The sequence below is a fragment of the Belonocnema kinseyi genome, chromosome 2 (genome assembly GCF_010883055.1).
Source record: "Belonocnema kinseyi isolate 2016_QV_RU_SX_M_011 chromosome 2, B_treatae_v1, whole genome shotgun sequence".
NCBI lineage: Eukaryota > Metazoa > Arthropoda > Insecta > Hymenoptera > Cynipidae > Belonocnema > Belonocnema kinseyi.
Window position 1 is genome coordinate 109,913,538 of NC_046658.1, and position 17,905 is coordinate 109,931,442.

Consider the following 17,905-nt stretch of genomic DNA (forward strand, 5'->3'; position numbering starts at 1 on the left):
CATATATCTAGTCGGGAGTGGTGCTGACTGAAAACAGATGATTTGGAGCGATTCACGCGCCATATGTTGGTCATTCTAAGGACTTATTGAACTACCCTCGTACTATTACTTCGTTGAAAATTTAATAATGTCGTTGAAAAATAAATTATTTTCTTAAAAACCCATCTTTTTTGGTAAAAAATTCAACTGCTTTGTCGATCACTCATATTTTTGGATGAAAAACTCCTCCTTTTGGATTGAAAGTTCATCTTTTGGTTGAAAAGTATTTGTTTTTTTTTGTTGAAAGTTCATTCTTTTTAATTAAAAAGTGTACTATTATTCTGGTGGTCCAGAATTGATCTTTTTTGGTTAGAAGTCATACTATTGCTTGAAAATCGAGTTATATTGTTAAAACTTGAACTTTCTTCTTAAAATCCCATCTTTTTTTAGTAAAAAATTCAACTGTTTTGTCAAACATTCATCTTTTGAAAGAAAAATAATATTTGTTATTTGAACATTTATTTTTTATAATTGAAAAATCTATTATTATATTTTTGGTTAAGATTTTAACAATATTTTTGTTAAAAATGTGATTATTTGGTTAAAAATTTAATTATTTTGTAGAAAATTCAATTAATTTGTTAAAATATCCTCATTTTTGTTGGCTATTCGTCTTTTTGGCTTAAAAAGTCAAGTTTTTTCAAAACATGACTTTTTAGTTTAAAAACTCGTCTCTTTTGTTGAAAACTCATCTTTGTAGGTTGAAAATGTAACTATTTGATAAAAAATTAAACAATTTTGCTAAAAACTCGTCTTATTTGTGTGAAAGTTTAACGATTTTATTGAAAATTAATTTTTTTTTGGAAAATTCAACCATTTGTTTAAAACTGCATGTTTTTTGGTTAAGTATTATCTTATTCTTTGCAAATTCATCCTTTCTGATTCAAAAATCAAGTGTTATCTAAAACATATGCCGTTTTAGCTTAAAAATCATCTCTTTTATTGAAAATTCAGCTTTGTAGGTTGATAATTATACTATTTGGCAAACAAACTGTTTTGCTGAAAAGTCGTCTCACTCGCCTGAAAGTTCAACGATTTTATTAAAAATTAATCTTCTTTTTGGGAGAATTTAACGATTTCTTTGAAAATTCATGTTTTCTATTTAATAAGTAAAGTGTTTCCTAAAGCATTCCACTTTTTAGCTTGAAAAGTTAACTCCAGTTGAAAAATGAATCTTTTTATGTTGAACATTTAATATTCGGTTAAAAATTCATTCATTTCATTTAAAATTCATCTTTATTGCTATAAATTTATGTTTTTTATTGAACACTTATCTTTCCGGGCTTAAAAGTAAAAATTTTTCTAAACTATTTGACTTTTAAGATAGAAACCTCAACTCTTAGTTGAAAATTCGTCTTTTTGAGTTGAAAGTTCATTTTGTTCGATTATCCTAATTATATTATAATAGTTATTTAAATAATTTATTCCTGTGTCATTCTCTTATTTTTATGAAAAATCACCCTATTTTCCATTTTGAGAGCATTCTGAGCTGTGAAATCTGATATTAATAATATTCTAAGTAATTTTATTAAAACAATTTTTCAATTTTAGTTCAACTTTTCCAACTTTTCTAGATACAAATTTTTTAGATATTATTATTTCAAATTATATTGAAAAGGATTTGATAAGAAATAATTTAAAGCTTTGAAACCATAATTAGCAGTAAGTAGTAAAACATAACTCCTAAGTAGATAAAGAGAGTTTGTGTCAGGCAAGTTGAAATAGTCTGGAATTCAAATATCAGGTAACATTAAAAAAGGAAAGGGGGTCTTTTATCGAGTTTGACATACGACTAATCTGTACTTTTAAAAATTAGAAATCCTAAAATTAAACATTTAAAATATAAGTCTTGAATTATCTGTGAAGAAAAACAAAAATAGAAGCTTTAAAGTTTAAATCCACAAATTTCGTGCAGCCTCTCTGTTAAATAATAAAGTTTCGTAAATTTGAAAAATACTCGTGTTCACTGCAATCCAGATTCACAATTTCTCGTTTGTACTCCAGCATTCTGCCTATTGCACAATCCAACATTTTTTTAATCAGATTTCGCTTTTGGGTTTGTATCATCTGATCGTAGCAAATAACGAGACGTCTTACAATATTGCGATACCTGAAAAATTTTAAAAAACGCAAAATTAAGACCGAAAAATTAATATAAAATGTAGTTTCAAAATATTTTCTAACAGTTCCACATTGTATTTAGTAAAATATTACTTTATTTCAAAAGTTTCCTACTTGAGGTACAAAGGCAGAATCGAGAGCAACCCCTCATCCTTTATCTTTGTAGCTTCTTTTGCTTGCACTTTTTCGTCCAATTGTAAAAGTTCTTCTGCATCCTTTCCTGTTATTAGCCATAGATCAGAATAATAAGAATTAGACATTAAAATATTTTATAATAAAAATTGTCTTTAATCCTTATGGAAATGATTGTTCAACTTAAGCTAATTTTGAGCTTTCTCATTAGTTTTCTAGATTTAGGTCCAAAATGTTTATTTAGGTTAATAATATTGATAGTTCTTACTCGTCTGAAGTAACCTGATATATAAAATCAAGTTAATTAATATTTGAAGATTCTCTTAGACTAAGAACGTTATCATTTAAACAAATATTTAATTAGATGTCATTTATTTTTTAAAGTATGCCGAGAACACTGCAAGTTTTATTGGCTCTGGCAATATTGTCATCGGCTTTTTCATTTGGAGTCGATGATCAAAATTCTGCAACAATAATTCCATTATCAAAGAATACCATAGACGATGTAATATCATCAGAATCAGAATCAATCAACAGGATGCCAACAATATCAACAACAATAAAAACTAGAGCGTCAATAGCATCAAAAGAAGTTCCAGAAACTTCAACAGCAGGAATTACAACGACCAAAATACCGACAAAAGTCGGTAGAGTGACAAAAGTTACTTCAGATAATACAAAAAACCAACTTCCATCGACGTCTAAAAGAAGAAATGATTCCTTGAATGTTGTATGGGAATGCCCTAATATAACGGGAGTTGGGATCGAGTGTTCTTGCGATTTTCCACATACGCTTAGATGTACTGGAGATAGAACTGCGTTACAGGTATTATTTGTAGTGAATCGAAACTTCATAAATATAATATCAATTAGAAAATAGATGGTAATAAAGAAATGCTCTGAAGCTCCTTTAGATTTTTCTATTGAAAAACATATTCATAATGATGTTTGATTTTTAATCTAGTGGTTAAAAATGAAATGATAAACAGGGTGGCCATAGGCCAGGAAAAAGCTACGGAACTCTAATAGTCAGGGAAAGTCAAGGATTTTGAAAAAAGAATTAAGAGTCAGGACATTTTTGTAACAGGCGCTTTAAATTACTTTAAATTAATTTTTGTTTTGCAGTTACTTCTTTCCAAAGATTATGTTTTTAGTTAACAATTATGTTATTTGTTTTGAAAATCTAACAATTTTTGTAAAAAGTTATCCTTTTTAGTTGCAGGTTTAACTTTCTTGTTCAAAATTCGCCTTTTTCTGTTAAAAATTTAAGTATTTTGGTACAAAATTAACTTTTTATTTAAAATTCGTCTTCTTGATGTGAACATTCATCTGTTTCAGCTGAGATTTCATCTTATTTTAATAAAAATATAACTATTTGGTTGAAAATTAGTCTTCTTGGTTTAATTCAATTTTTTTTTAAATAAAAATATTTTTTGTTTGAAATATCTACTATCACATTATTCGTTGAAAATTTATCTTTTTGGTTTAAAATTAAACTACTTGAACGAAGGTTGAATCACTTTTTAACTATTCTACTTGAAGATTCATAATTTCAGTGGAAAATTCATCTTTTTGAACGACACTTTAACCATTTTGTTGAAAATTGATCTTCTTTTTTATTGGAAATTCAGCTACTTGGGTAAAAGTTTAACTTTTTTGAGAATTTTTTTCAAGGTTCATTTCTTTGATTTAAAATAACTATTTTGTTAAAAATTCATTTTTTTCATTGACTTAAAAGTCATTTTTTAACGTAGAATGTAACTTTTCCATTCTTGGTTGATAATTTATGTTTTTGAGTTGAAAAATTAGTCTTTAAATGGATCTGTTATATCATCAGCGCAATGTTACCTTACCGACAGTAGACAACCCTCCAAGCTATGTAGGTAGAAAATGCACAATATCGCTCAAGTTAAGATTCTTCATTAGTCTTAATCAGACTAGATGGACATGATTAAGACGTTAAGCATTTTCTGTTTTTGAAGATTTTTAACTTGATCGATATTGTGGATTTTCTGCCTTCATAGTTTGGAGAGTTGTCTACTGTCGGTAAGGAAACATTTCACTGATGATATAACAGATTCATTAAAAATAATTACTTGTACCATTAACATCTAGCGGAAAATTTAGCGTTTTTTTTTTTAATTAAGAGTTCTTATTCTGATCCCTCTAATAGCTCAATTGGAAAAGTACCTGACCGGGAATCAGAAGTTTTGTGGTTCGATTCCCAATGGAGTGAAGAAGGAGTAAGATCTTTTTTTTCAAAATGCCCTTCTTAGTAGTTAAAAGTGCAAATTTTGGTTAAAAATTAATTTCTTATTTTAAAAACATATCTTTTGTTTGTAAATTCAACTGGTTTACAAAAAAATCGCGTTTTGTCTTAAAACTGAACAATTTGGATTAATTATTTTTATTTTTTGACTAAGAAAGCTTTTTAGTCGAAGATTTAACTATTTCTTTGAAAATTCATATGTTGGGTTGAAAATTCGTCTTTTTTTGGTAAAAAATTAATCTTCTTGGTTGAAAATTCGTCCTTTTATTTAATATTTATTTCCTTTGGTAAAAAATTTCATCTGTTTTGGTTGGAAATTCAATTGTTACATTTTTTTTTAGAAATTCATCTTTCATCAATTTCAGCTTCATCCATTCATCAAGCATTTTTAGACAAATTCGTTTCTTTTGCTTTAAAGTTCAACTATTTGGTTGTAAATATTCCACTACTCTGTTGAGAATTTAATTCTTTTTTTGAAAATTCAAGTATTTAGTTTGAAAAGTCATATTTTTTTGTCAAAAACTGAACTGCTTTGTTAAATATTCGTCTATTTGGTCAGAAAGATTCTCATTTGGATTGAAAATTCATCTTATTTACATTCAAAATCATTTATGTTTGAGAAAGTATTAGAATTTTCCTAAATTTGACACCACGGTTTTTCAAAAGGATCTCCACGTGTCGAGACCCCCTGAATCCGAAAATCAGGTTTTCACGATGACGTCTGTCTGTCGGTCTGTCCACCCGTCCGTAAACACAATAACTCTCGAAAAAATGAACGGACCAAATCGATCTTTGGCACACTTTTTTTAAGTCCTAAAAGAAAGGACGAGTTCATTAACTAGTCATTTGGATAAAAATTCAAAAAGTGACGGTATTTTGAACATTTTTGAGACCACTTTTTTCGAATTTGAAAATTGTATGTACGGATATTTATAGCATTAAAAAAGGCGAACAATTGATCCTTATGACATTTTTTGATAAACAGAAAGTTCTCAAAGTTATAGCATTTTCAAAATTTTGAAAATCAATAGAAAATCCAAATTTTAAGCCAAACAACGCACGATATGAAAAAAGTCAAGAGAAGAAAAACATTTATTTTTTAAAAACCTGTAAAATCATCATAAAAAATCATTAAGAAATGTTGAAAAAAATAATGAAAAATAAATAATTCCGTTTTGTGGTCAAACTATGCAGGATACAAAAAAAGATCTACAAATTCGTTAATTATCACTTCTTGACAGGACGCGTACTTTGTTTCTTTTTTGTGTAAAATAACATTAAAAATAAAAAATCAATAAAAAATTTTTGAAAAACGACACAAGTTAGAAAAAAAAATGATTTTGTTGAAAATTCGTCCTTTTAAATTAAAAATTCATCTTTTATGGATGAAAAGTAATCTTTTTGGTTGAAATAGATTTGAAATTTCAAAATTTTAATCTGAAATTATTTTATTCCGTTAAAAATGTTACAAGATTGAAATGTTGGTCTTTGAACAATAATGGCCAGGGAAAAAGTGAAGGAATTTTGAAAATGAAATATACGGTCACCCTGATAAAGCAATCGATCAAAAAATTAAGATTTTGTGATAAGTACGTAAGATAGATTAGATTCCTGATTCTAACTCATTAAAAAAATCTAAAAAAATAATCAATCAGAAATTTTTAATTACCGTAGGCGATTAGTAGACACTTAAGGCACAGTCATCCAGGCATTTCCCTCCTGGACGTCACCGTCACAGGAATATCCGTCCTACCAGCACATTTTTTGGAGGATATAGCACTCCATGGACTTGTAGTTTCCACCGGAGAACTGAGAAGAGTTCACGAAAATGCTTTTACAGCTTTATCAAGACCTCTTCAAGCCTTGGGACTTCCTAACAATATTCTGGAATCTGTTCCAACAGCTGCCTTGAGACATTTAGTTGGTCTAGACAGGCTGGATCTCTCTAGAAATAAGCTAAAGACTCTCGAAGCTGATTCATTCGTGGTAAGAATAATAAAGTTTCTTTTCATAGTTTTTAAATTATTTTTGAATCTATATTCCTTGAAAACACATGCTAGAAGAGAAAAATCAATGTTTAAATTATAATATAGAGGCAATTTGATTCCAGGGCCTGATGAACTTGACTTACCTGGACCTCTGTGATAATCTTCTATCTCAGTTGTCACCGCAAGCTTTCGCATCTCTGCCATTTCTGCGTTATTTGAAGATGCGAGGAAACCATTTGAGCGTGTCAGCTCTTTCAGCTCTCCGAGGACTCAAAAGGCTTGAAGAACTTGATCTTTCCCGGAATATGCTTGTAGGACCCATCAGTCCCAATTTACTTCCCTTGATACCGAGACTTCGGTCCCTTTCGATTTCCGAGAACGAATTGATCAACGTCAAACAAGGTGCGCTCTCTGGATTGCGAAATTTGACGTACTTAAGCCTCAGTCACAATCAGGTATGAAGCAACAAAATATGTTTCTCTCTGCTGGCTGCTTAAAAGTCTCCTTTGTCTACCAAGTAGTCTCTTTTATTTATTGCCATGACTAAACATCAGCAATATTAATAAGAATCGTTCCGGGGTATTCATTTTTTTGATGGTGTCACTAGGTACTTAAATCCAGCACTTTTCTAATTAGAGACAATATTTGTATTTCAGATTGATGTCTTGGAAGATCACGCATTCAAATATTTGGACACCCTGACAAGGCTGGACCTTGCGAATAATCGAATTGTTGCAGTATCAAGTTCTTCTTTAGCTCATTTGGAGAATCTGACAATGCTGGATTTGACCCACAACTTTCTGAGGTCTCTCACATCCGATTTGATTTTGCCACTGAAGAATTTGCAAGATCTTCGACTGGATGATAACGACATCACGATGGTGGCTAGCGACGTACCAACTTCAAAATTAAAATTGAAGAGACTCTCTCTGTCTGACAATCCTCTGAATTGCGACTGCACCCTGCTAGATTTTGCTAATTGGCTGACGAATTCCACTTTGGAAGAAGAGGATAAACTATCAGCTGTGTGTGCAACTCCGCCAGCTTTGGAGAATGGAATTCTTTCTCAGGTCAGTTTATAATTCGAAGCAAAATTCAGGGTGTTAACTAAAAGTAGCTGGAATGAGAGGAAAAATCAGGGATTTTAAAAAAAATAACAGGTCAGGGAATTTCTGTAAGAAGCACTTTAAGCACCTCAAGAATAATCAGGGCTCCCACACTTTTTAAAAAGATAATATCACTTTAGTCACTTTTCATTCAATAAATTAACCCATTTTGAGGAATTTTTAAAATATCATGGAATTTTCAACAGCATTCATTCCATGGAATTTTGAGTTAATTTCAATTATTTGAACGGACTTCAAAGAATTGCAAAGGTTTTAGGGTATTTGTGAAAATTCCAACTTTCCAAAGCTTTGAAAAGTTTCTAAGGAATTTCAAAGATTTGAAATAATTTAGGTTGTATTAAAAGATTCCAAGGAACTTTCAGTAGACTTCAATTATTCAAAGATATTCCAAAGAATTTTAAAGGTTTTAGGGTATTTTTTTAATTCCAATTTTCAAGAGCTTTAAAAAGTTTCAATTGATTTCAATATATTTCAAAGAGTTTTAAATATCTCAGGATATTTCAAAAGATTCCAAGGGGTTTTTAATAGATTTCAATAATTCTAGGGTATTCCGAAGATTTACAAATATTTCAGGGTATTTTTAAAATCTCCAAGGAATTCTAAAGAACTTGATAATGTTTCAAGGAATTCCAAAACTTTTTAAAGAATTGGAAATGATTTCGGTTATTTAAAAAAATCTCTAGAGATTTTTACCATATTGCAATCATTTAATAGAATTTCAAAGAACTTCATAGATTTTAGGGAATTTCTGAAAATTCAGAAGAACTTACAAAGGCTTTAAAAAGTTTCAAGGGGTTTCAAAAGTTTTTAAAGGATTGTCAATATTTTTATGAATTTCAATAATTTCAAGGGATTTCAAAGGATTTAAAAAATGTTGGGGTATTTAAACAAATCTCAAAGATTTTTCGAAAGTTTCAATAAATTGTAAGGGATTTCAACAATTTCAAACGACTTTAAATATTTTAGGGTATTTTAAAAAATTCCAATTTTCAGGAGTTTTAAGAAAGTTTTAAGAGCTTTCAACCGATTTCAGACGATTTTTGTTAAAGATTGCAGGCTATTTTAACAAAATTCCAATTTTAGGGAGCTTTAAAAAGTTTTACGGGGTTTTAACATATTTAAGATGATTTGAAATATTTCAGGGAATTTAAAAAAATTCCAAGGTATTTCATGAGATTAAACAATTTAATGGGGGGGGGGGGGTAAAGAGTTTCCTAGAATTTCGAAAAATATGGACCGATTTTATGAAACCAATAGGGTCTCAGGATATTTAAAAGAGTATAAAAGATTTTATAAGGATTTCGGAGGATTTCAATTATTTAATGGATATTAGGTCTCAAGGTATTTTGATAAATTTTCCAGGATTTGAGGAAATATCAGATTTCCTGCAGTTTCGCGGGATTATATGTTTTAATGGATTTCAACAAAATTATTCACAATAATTGAGGGATTTCGTAGAAATTCAAATTTTTAAAAATATTTCAAGGTATTGCCTAAGACGTAAAATAATTTAAGTTTTTTTAATTCCAATAAATTTTCAATTGATTCCAATACTTAGAAAGAATTTCAAGGAGTTCTAGAACATTTTATTTTATTTGAAATATCTTAGGGCATTTTTAATAGATTTAAATAATTTAAAGTGATTCCAAACGATTTTAAGATGTTAGCACTTTTTTTAAATTTCAACGACTTTTCAAGAGCTTTAAAAAGTTTCAAAGGATTTTAAAGGAATATGTTTGGCCAATTTTAATCGATATCAGTAATTAAAACCAATTCCAAAAGATTTAAAAGATTTTAAGTTATTTTTATAAATTCCAAGAAATTTTCAAGAGCTTTAAATATTTTTTAAAAGATTTCAAGGGATTTCAAAGGATTTGGAATAATTTTGGGTGTTTTAAAAATATTCCAAGTCATTTTAAAGAGCTTTAAAAAGTTTCAAGGGATTTCACAGGATTGGAAATATTTGAGGGAATTTTACATTTTTTTAAAGAATTTTTTGTTTATTTTAATAATTGGAAAGGTTTTTAAACAACCAAAAATACTTTGAGGCATTTCGAAAGATTCCGAAGTATTATCAAGTGATTTTAAAATTTTCAATTAATTTCTTAGAATTTGAATGATTTTCAGGGATTTTAAAAAATGTTCATGAAGTTTTAATAGATTTCCAAGAATTTTGGAAGATATGGAACGATTTTATAGCTTTTATAATGTTTGAAGATCATGTATTTTGATGAAATTTTATTATATTCTAATGGATTTAAAAGAATTTATTAACAAGAAGTAAGGAACTTTTCGTAGGGTTTCAAAGATTTGAAGAGATTTCCATGTAAATTTTGCAATTCAGTTAAATTCGTTTAGAATTCGCCCTAAATTCTTATTAATTTATGCTCAATTCATTTGAATTATTTTTAATTCTTTAGAATTCTCTTGAATTTTTCTATTTTCACTTAAATCCACTCAATAGAAAGTGTTTTTTTTTTTAATTTTTATTTAATTGATCTTGAAGTATTTCAAACTCACCTTGAATTCTTAGGCATTTCATAAAATTTTATTAATTCTCTTGTGTTTCTCTAAACTTATTTTAAACTTATTGAATTAAATTAACTTTTCCATATTGTTGAATTGTTTTGAATTGATCTTCATTTTGTTTAATTCGCCTTGGATTTTTAGGGACATCATGGAATTCGTTTAAATTCCCTTAAATTCCTCTAATTCCACTCAAATTTTACTTTATTCAATGGAATTTTTGAAATATTTTCCAATTAATTTGAATTCTTTTTAATTAAACTTGAATTGCTTTGAAGTCTTGTGAATTCAATTCTTTTGAATTCTTTTAAATTAAAAAGAACATTAGTCATATTATTAATGCGCATTAGTCCCTTTTACTCACTTTTTGGATTTAAAATTAGTCACTTTCGGTAATTTTTTCGGTTTAAAAAGGTGTCCTTTTCCAAGTGAATTGGACAATAGCAGCCCTGAAAATAATAAATTGAAATTTAAACTAGAACTTTAAAAATTAAGTTTTGTGGCCATCCTGAATTAGTAAAATACAAAAAAAATCATATACGATTGTAGGTCTCACCAGGAAGTTTATTATGTGGTGACCCAACACCTTCGACTAGACTTCCAGTCTCTGGTGTGCAAATAGTTCTGAAGGAGTTCCAGTATGATGATTTAAATGGAATGAATCTTCTTTGGACGATGGATCCTTGCCGGGAACATTACACATGCGATAATCTAATGATTTATGAAACTGTGGGTGGTAATGAAATTCAGATTGAATCGAGTCCTCTTCACTGTGACTCGCGCTTGATGAGGGATAAATGTTCACTTCCGGTGACTATTCCATCTTCACTTCATATGGAACTCCAGCACAAGTACCGTTACTGCGTGACAATCTTGATTTCCTCTGATTATGATGACCTTTCTCTTGGTCTCGGATGTAGTGATATTATTCTTCTGGAGGAAACCAGAACTCGAAGAAAGGAGAATTTTCATCTGACAAGCAAAGTTAAAGCTAAAAATGAAGAAGAGGAGATGCAAAGGGAAGTGACGACGAGAGAACCTGCTGTCATAGCTGCGATTACTGCTGTTCATGTCAATGTTTCCACTGAAGGCTTTCTCCAGGTATTTATTAAGAAATTTTTATAAATTGGCTAAATAATAATTTAATTAATTTAAAAAGAGAAGGTTTGGTATTTATTAATCTCAGGTGTAGTATATTATTAGGGTGATACTGAACCAATCTATTTAGATTATTACATTTTCCTAATAGGAAAAGAAACAATAACATTTTTTCAATATATTATTAAAATTTCAAATATTTAATACAGTTCTTTTAAGAGCATTTAAATAAAAAAATTCTTAGAATAAATTAAGGTTAATTTATTTGGATTCAATTAAAAGAACTCTTATAATATTAATAAGCAAACCGTGCAACATGTTGGTTCCCTAGTAGTATAAAAAAGACAGAGAAAGGAAAAAGTGAGAAGTTGGTTTTGGTTGACTTTTTCCTTTTTTCTCCTTCTTTTTTCAAATGTTATTTTTTTCCTAATGAGCCGAAGAATATGAATTTAAAAAATATGAATAAATAGATTTATTTTTTATCTTGAATTAAAATATTATTTAGAATTATATTAATTCAGTTGAATTCCTTTGAACTCTTCGTATTCCTCTAAATTCGCTTCAATTGTATGAAATGACTTCAAATTCTAACAAATTCCTTTGAGTTCTTTTCATTTTCTTAAATTGTTTCCATTTCACCGAATTCTCTCAATTTTCTGAACTCCATTGAATTCTCCGAACTCTCTGCATTTTCTGAATGCATTGAATTCTGTGAATCCCTAGGATTCTTTGAATTCCTTAAATTTAAGGAACTTAAATAATTAAATGTTCTAAAGCACTTTTGCAATTTAACAAAAGAACAATAGTGCACAAAGGACTTGAATTGTCTGAACTCTCGGAACTCCACGGTATTTTCAGAGCTCTTTGAATTCTTTTCATTTTCTTGAAATCTTCTCAACTCTCTGAATACCTAGAGTTATTCGAATTTCCAGCGTTCTCGGAATCCCTCTGAATTCTCTAAATCCCTGAACTTTTCTGATTTCTTTAAATTTGTTTAATTTACTTGAATTCAGGAATTTCAAGGTACTCAGATCATTCCAGGAATTCGAAAAAATTAAAATGAGTTTAGGAAATTTAAGCGAATTGAAGAGAACTTCAAATAGTTTTAAAGCATTTCAAGCATTCAAGAAATCAATAGTATTGAAAAAACTGATCAAAGCTCAATGATATTCAGTGTAAATTCCTCTAAATTCTTCGAATTCTGGGAGTCCGTTGAATTATTTGAATTCATTAAATTATTTTAGTTCCTTGAATTATTTTTAATTCTTGAATTAATTTAATTCCTTAAATTATTTCAATTCCTTGAATTCTCTTAATTTGTTTAATTTTCGGAATTTCGTGAAATCTCCGAATTCCTTGAACTCTGCGAATTCTCTAAAATCCTTTAATTACCTGGATTCCTTGAATTCTTTGATTATTTGAATCCCTTGAATTCTCTAGGTTCCTTGAATTCTCTGAGTTCCTTGAATTCTTTGAATTTCTAGAAATCTTCAAATTTCTTTAATTCTTAGAACTCCTTGACTTCCTTGAATTCTCAAAATGTCTTGAATTCTCTTAATTCATTTATTGAATTGAATTCATTGAATTCTCCAAATTTCCTAAATTCTCTGAATTCCTTGTATTCTATCAATGGCTTGAATTCTCTGCACTCGTTGAATTCCTTCATTTCCTTTAATTATCTGAATGTCTTGAATTCTCTGAATTTCTAGAAATCTTCAAATTTCTTTAATTCTTAGAACTCTTATAATTCCTTGAATTCTCAAAATGTCTTGAATTCTCTTAATTCATTGAATTCTCCAAATTCCTTTAATTTTCTTAAATCATTGAATTATCTGAATTTATTGAATTCTCCAAATTTCTTGAATTCTCTTAATTTATTGATTTGAATTCATTGAATTTTCCAAATTTCCTAAATTCTCTGAATTCCTTCATTTCCTTTAATCATCTGAATATCTTAAATTCTCTGATTTCCTTTAATTATCTGCATTCTATTATTTCTTTAATTATCTGAATTTCGTAAATTTTTTGAATTCCATGTATTCTCTAAATTTATTCTAAATTCATTGAAATTTTTTAAATATGCCGAAGTTAGGGAATTCCAATCAATCAAAGGAATTTGGAGAATTCGATTATTTAAAAAAGAATTCAATAAATTAAGAGAGTTTGAGGAATTCAGGGTATTCAGGAAATTAGATAAACAAAGAATTCAGGGAATTTAAAGGAATTAAAATGAGTTCAAGGTAGTTAAAAGAAATTCATGGAGTTTAAAAAAATTTCTAGCAATTCAATAGAATACAAAGGGCTCGAAAGATGTCAATCATATTCAAACAGAATTCAAAGGAAGTCATTGTGAATTTCTCTGAATTGTTTCAATTCATGGAATGATCTAAACTCTTCTGAATCCTCCCAACTTCTAAATTTCTTGAATGATCTAAATTTCTCTGAATTTTCCGAACTCCCGGTATCCCCTGAATGCTGCGAAACCTTTAAATTATTTGAATACCTTAAATTATTTGTATCACTTGAATCCTTGGAAATCATTTAATTATCTGATTTTTTTTAATAATCTAAATTCCCTAAATTTATTAAATTCTTCTCATTACCTAAATTCCTGGTAAATTCAATGACTTTTTTTAATGATCTGAATTCAGAGAATTTCCAAGGATTTAAAACATTGCCAGTACTTCAAAATAACTTAAGCAATTCAGACTAATCTAGGAAATTCAGAATAATTTAAGGAATTCGTAGAATTTAAGATTTGCCGAGAAATTAAAATGATTTCCAAGAAGTTAAAAGTATTCAATTTAATTACTGAACCTGCTCTTTTAACATGGAGGTTTAACATGATACAGGGCAATAAAACAAAGATTTTTTAAATATAAAAAATCGTATTTTAGGTTGATGTCAGTCTCTCCCTCCCCCCAGAGATACCAGCTGGTACCGGATGTGAGCTATCAGTTGTTGTATTTGCAACAGAAAGTGCATCAGTTCACCGAAAGAAAATGAATTGTTCCTTGACTTTCATCACTCTTTCTGGTTTAATACCTGGACATTACAAAGTGTGTGCGAGTTTAGATGAAATTACCGGAGAAACAGTGACTACTTCCGGCCACGACAGGTATCGATGTGTGGAAGTGCAAATGTTTAAACAAAATTCTGAAGTCTGGGTCCTTGTTATCATCGCTGCTATCAGTATTCTTCTAGTAATTCTAATCCTGATTAGTAGAAGTCTCATGAAGAAGATTCGCCATCCGAAGATTCAAACGCAGTGTTTCATGCCAGCCCAGGAATTTGAAATCACTCAGAAAGCTCATTACATTAAGCTTTTGGCCACTACAAAGGTTTAGTCGACAAGAAAATGTTTCTACCAACCTACAACATGTTTTACATTCCAGAGAAGTTTTTTGAACAAGAAAGTACCAGGCCGACTGAAATTCTTCCTTAGCTTTAAATATTCAAAAAATTAGAGATTATTTCGAAAGATGTTTTAAATTTTGTTACGTAGGGTCAATGAATTTGTAAGAAGTGAAATTTAATAGCTGGGGACTTTAAAAGAAAAATTATGCGCCAAGTGAATTAATTATCAAATAATAATAATAATTAGTAACAATGACGTGCCATAAGGTTGTGACGAAAAGTCTCCGATTGCGTTTAAATTTTGCTTTTCAATGTTTTTAAGAATCACACTGAAAACTATATCGTTTATTAGGAAAGTTTTTTATTTAAATGAACTAACAAATGGTAAAGAAAGTATATTTTTACTAGAGAAAGGCTTAAGTATTAGTACTTGGGTATTTTTTGTTATAGTTGCAGTGCAATAATGTCACATTCCCAGATGAACATTCTGTAATATATTATAAAAACTGAAAGTGAATGATAAATTCCTTTAATTTCTTAAAGTTTATTGTAAAATAGATAGTATCGTAAGATTAAATTATACAACAGAGCATGTCACCTCGAATGCGGTGTATAAACTTTATACGTTCGTGGTTTTCTTCGCAAAGTTGATTTAAATTAAATCTCTCTCTCTCGCTCTCTTTCTCTATACTGCTGTGAAATTAAAGACTCCTTAGTTTAGAATTTTTTCAAACTAGATCGAATGATTTCTCGAAACAGGGTCAGTGTCGAACATTTCACCGATCAAATTGCAGATAAAACAACCATTTTATATCGTATTATTAAACGAGCGAAAGAGAAGTTTGTGTCTTATTAAAGTTTTTGTACAAAAGAAAATAGTTTAATTTTAGGGTTTTGAAAACCACTGACTTATTAATATAGATTTTATTGTAAAGAATGCTGTTAATAATTTTGTATGCGAGTTTCTTGTAAATATGTTTTTAATTAATCATTCCTACTTAAGAATCGTAGTGACATTAAAATTTTTATTATTATATGAAGTTCATTTTGAAAAATCCCTTCCCTCCTTTTGGAATAAAAAATAAATTTTATTCTAAATGCAAAGTATCTACTAGACGAATGATTTCAATCTCTCTGTTAGCAACATTTATTCACGGCCATTGAAATTAAAAAATGCAAACTTTGCAGTTAATATTTTTTTCATTTAAAGTATTGAAAATTTAAGTACAAGTCAAAACATTCAAATTGAAGCTTAAAAATATTTTAATTCAGAATATCTTATTGTGAACGGTTAATAATTATTTAAACAAAATGGAAGCTTTTCACACTTTTTGGTTAAAAAATTATAAATTAAATGCCCTTTAACTGAATAAATTGTTATTATAAATTTGTATAAATTCAAAATTATATTATTTTAAGCAATTTTAAGAAAGAAATAATAAAAATGTAACGATTAAAAACTTGTTTTCTACTGAAGACTTTCATTCACAAATTAATTTTTTTTAATGGAACAAATCAAATTGGAATGTTCAAATCTTAATTTTAGCACTCTAAATTTTTAATCATCAAAGCTATTTGAAATAATTCAGTTTCAAATTGTTCAAGATTGAAAATTGAATTAATGCGTTTAATTGTCAATCTATTTATTTAAATTTATTTAAAAATGAAAAAATGCATACACTTTAAATCAGATGCTTACATTCGTTCAATTACCAATTTTTTCAATTTTAAAAAGTTCAATTATTGAAAAGATTTTATTCGTTTCATGAAATCAATTACTGTTTAATTTTTATTAATCGAATTACAGTTTAATTTTCAAAATAATTAATTTACATTACAGTTTATCAATATAAAGTGTTACTTATCCAAAATTTTATAAACTTCATAAAATATTTTCAATTTCAAAATAATTTTAAAATATTTAAAACAATTGATCGTTTTTTAAAGTTAAAAATTTGCACACATTTGTTTTTGAAGATTTAGAATCGTTTTTGAAATAAATTGTTGTTACATTTTTAATGCTTGAACTGCAGTTCAATTTTAAAAATATTTCATTTATATTTGTAGTTTATCAACTTAACATTTTTCTCGTCAAGAATTTTTAGTTTCAAACTATTAGAAAATGTACGTTTAAAAATGAAGGCCTAAAATGAAATTTTTTAAGTTTAAGGTTTTATAATTGAGCATTGTAAGCTGAACGATTTCATAGTATTGTAAAGGTTAAAGTTAACATTTAAAAAATTTTTAAATCGAACTTATTTTGAATTATCTAAAAATATGCAAAGATTTCCGGATAAAAAATAAATTCACTGCCATTCCCATGGTCTAAAACCCAGAATTAAATTTTTTTTTTAATTTCCTGTTCCAAATCAGAATCATAATTCTTTTTAAAACTCCATATTCAAATACCAAATTGTAATTCATGTAAAAAATTCTCTTTTCCTAGTCACAATTATAATTCTTTTCGAAAATGTTTTCTTGCAAGTCAGAATTAGAATTCTTTAAGAACATTTTTTGTTTCAGATCTGAATGATTCAGAAAACAATGAGATATAAATTTAAGGGCATTTTGAAAATAAAGTTTGCGTCCACCATGATATAATATTCTTCCTATTGAATTTTTTGTTCAGTTTCTTCCTCCTGGCGATTATAGTTTTGGGTAAAAAATTGAAAATTCTTCTTTTCGGTTAAAAAATTAATTTATTTTGTTGGGAATTTGATCTTTTTTGGTTCAAAATGAAAGCTTTTGGTGGAAAATTAATCTTCTTTGGTTAAAGATTCAACTATTTTGTTTAAAAATTCGTCCTTTTTTGGTTGAAAATTCAATTAATTAGAAGAAAATTCGTTTATTTTTTCACTGCAAAAAATTTTTTTCTACTTTTAAGTTCAACTACTTAGTTAAAAGTTCATCATTTTTCTAAACATTTTTTTTTTTGAAGATTCATCTTTTTGGTTAGAAGTTATTTTTTTTTTTGTTGTTCACATTTTATTTTTTTTTTAATTAAGAGCTCAATTATATGGGCTCACGTTGAACTAATTTCTTACAAATTTCCTTTTTTTTTAGGTAAACATGCATAATTTTAGTTGAAAATTCATTTCCTTGGTTAAACATTTAAACTATTTTGTTAAAAATTCTTCTTTTTGTTAGGAAATTAATATTGAGTTCAGATTTATTATAATTAATAATTGGCCAGTGCCCGATTACAAGTCCGATTGAAAATGCGACAATTTTTGGTTAAAGGTTAATCT

General features: G+C 28.2%; 2 protein-coding genes across 7 annotated transcripts in view; one reads left to right on the top strand and one right to left on the bottom strand.

Annotated features, from left to right (window-relative positions):
* The window catches only part of LOC117167207 (dynein regulatory complex protein 11-like), a 27,942-nt gene extending 25,226 nt beyond the window's left edge, over positions 1-2,716 (bottom strand). The window contains exons 1-3 of one of the 3 annotated variants that reach the window (XM_033351954.1): positions 2,561-2,716; positions 2,275-2,380; positions 1,997-2,149 (exon numbers count right to left, since the gene is read on the bottom strand). In XM_033351954.1, the coding sequence (XP_033207845.1) occupies positions 1,997-2,106 (110 nt within the window). In that variant the 5' untranslated portion in view covers positions 2,107-2,149; positions 2,275-2,380; positions 2,561-2,716. Of the gene's footprint in view, positions 1-1,996; positions 2,150-2,274; positions 2,541-2,560 lie in introns of those variants that run through there. The other 2 variants (XM_033351953.1, XM_033351951.1) reach the window with 2 other exon arrangements.
* The window catches only part of LOC117167208, a 46,442-nt gene extending 30,771 nt beyond the window's left edge, over positions 1-15,671 (top strand). For all 4 annotated transcript variants that reach the window (XM_033351958.1, XM_033351959.1, XM_033351960.1 and 1 more), the window contains exons 3-8: positions 2,677-3,118; positions 6,236-6,547; positions 6,672-7,004; positions 7,206-7,619; positions 10,752-11,303; positions 14,198-15,671. In XM_033351958.1, the coding sequence (XP_033207849.1) occupies positions 2,678-3,118; positions 6,236-6,547; positions 6,672-7,004; positions 7,206-7,619; positions 10,752-11,303; positions 14,198-14,647 (2,502 nt within the window). In that variant the 5' untranslated portion in view covers position 2,677 and the 3' untranslated portion in view covers positions 14,648-15,671. The remainder of the gene's footprint in view (positions 1-2,676; positions 3,119-6,235; positions 6,548-6,671; positions 7,005-7,205; positions 7,620-10,751; positions 11,304-14,197) is intronic.
* Positions 15,672-17,905: the final 2,234 nt, after the last annotated feature.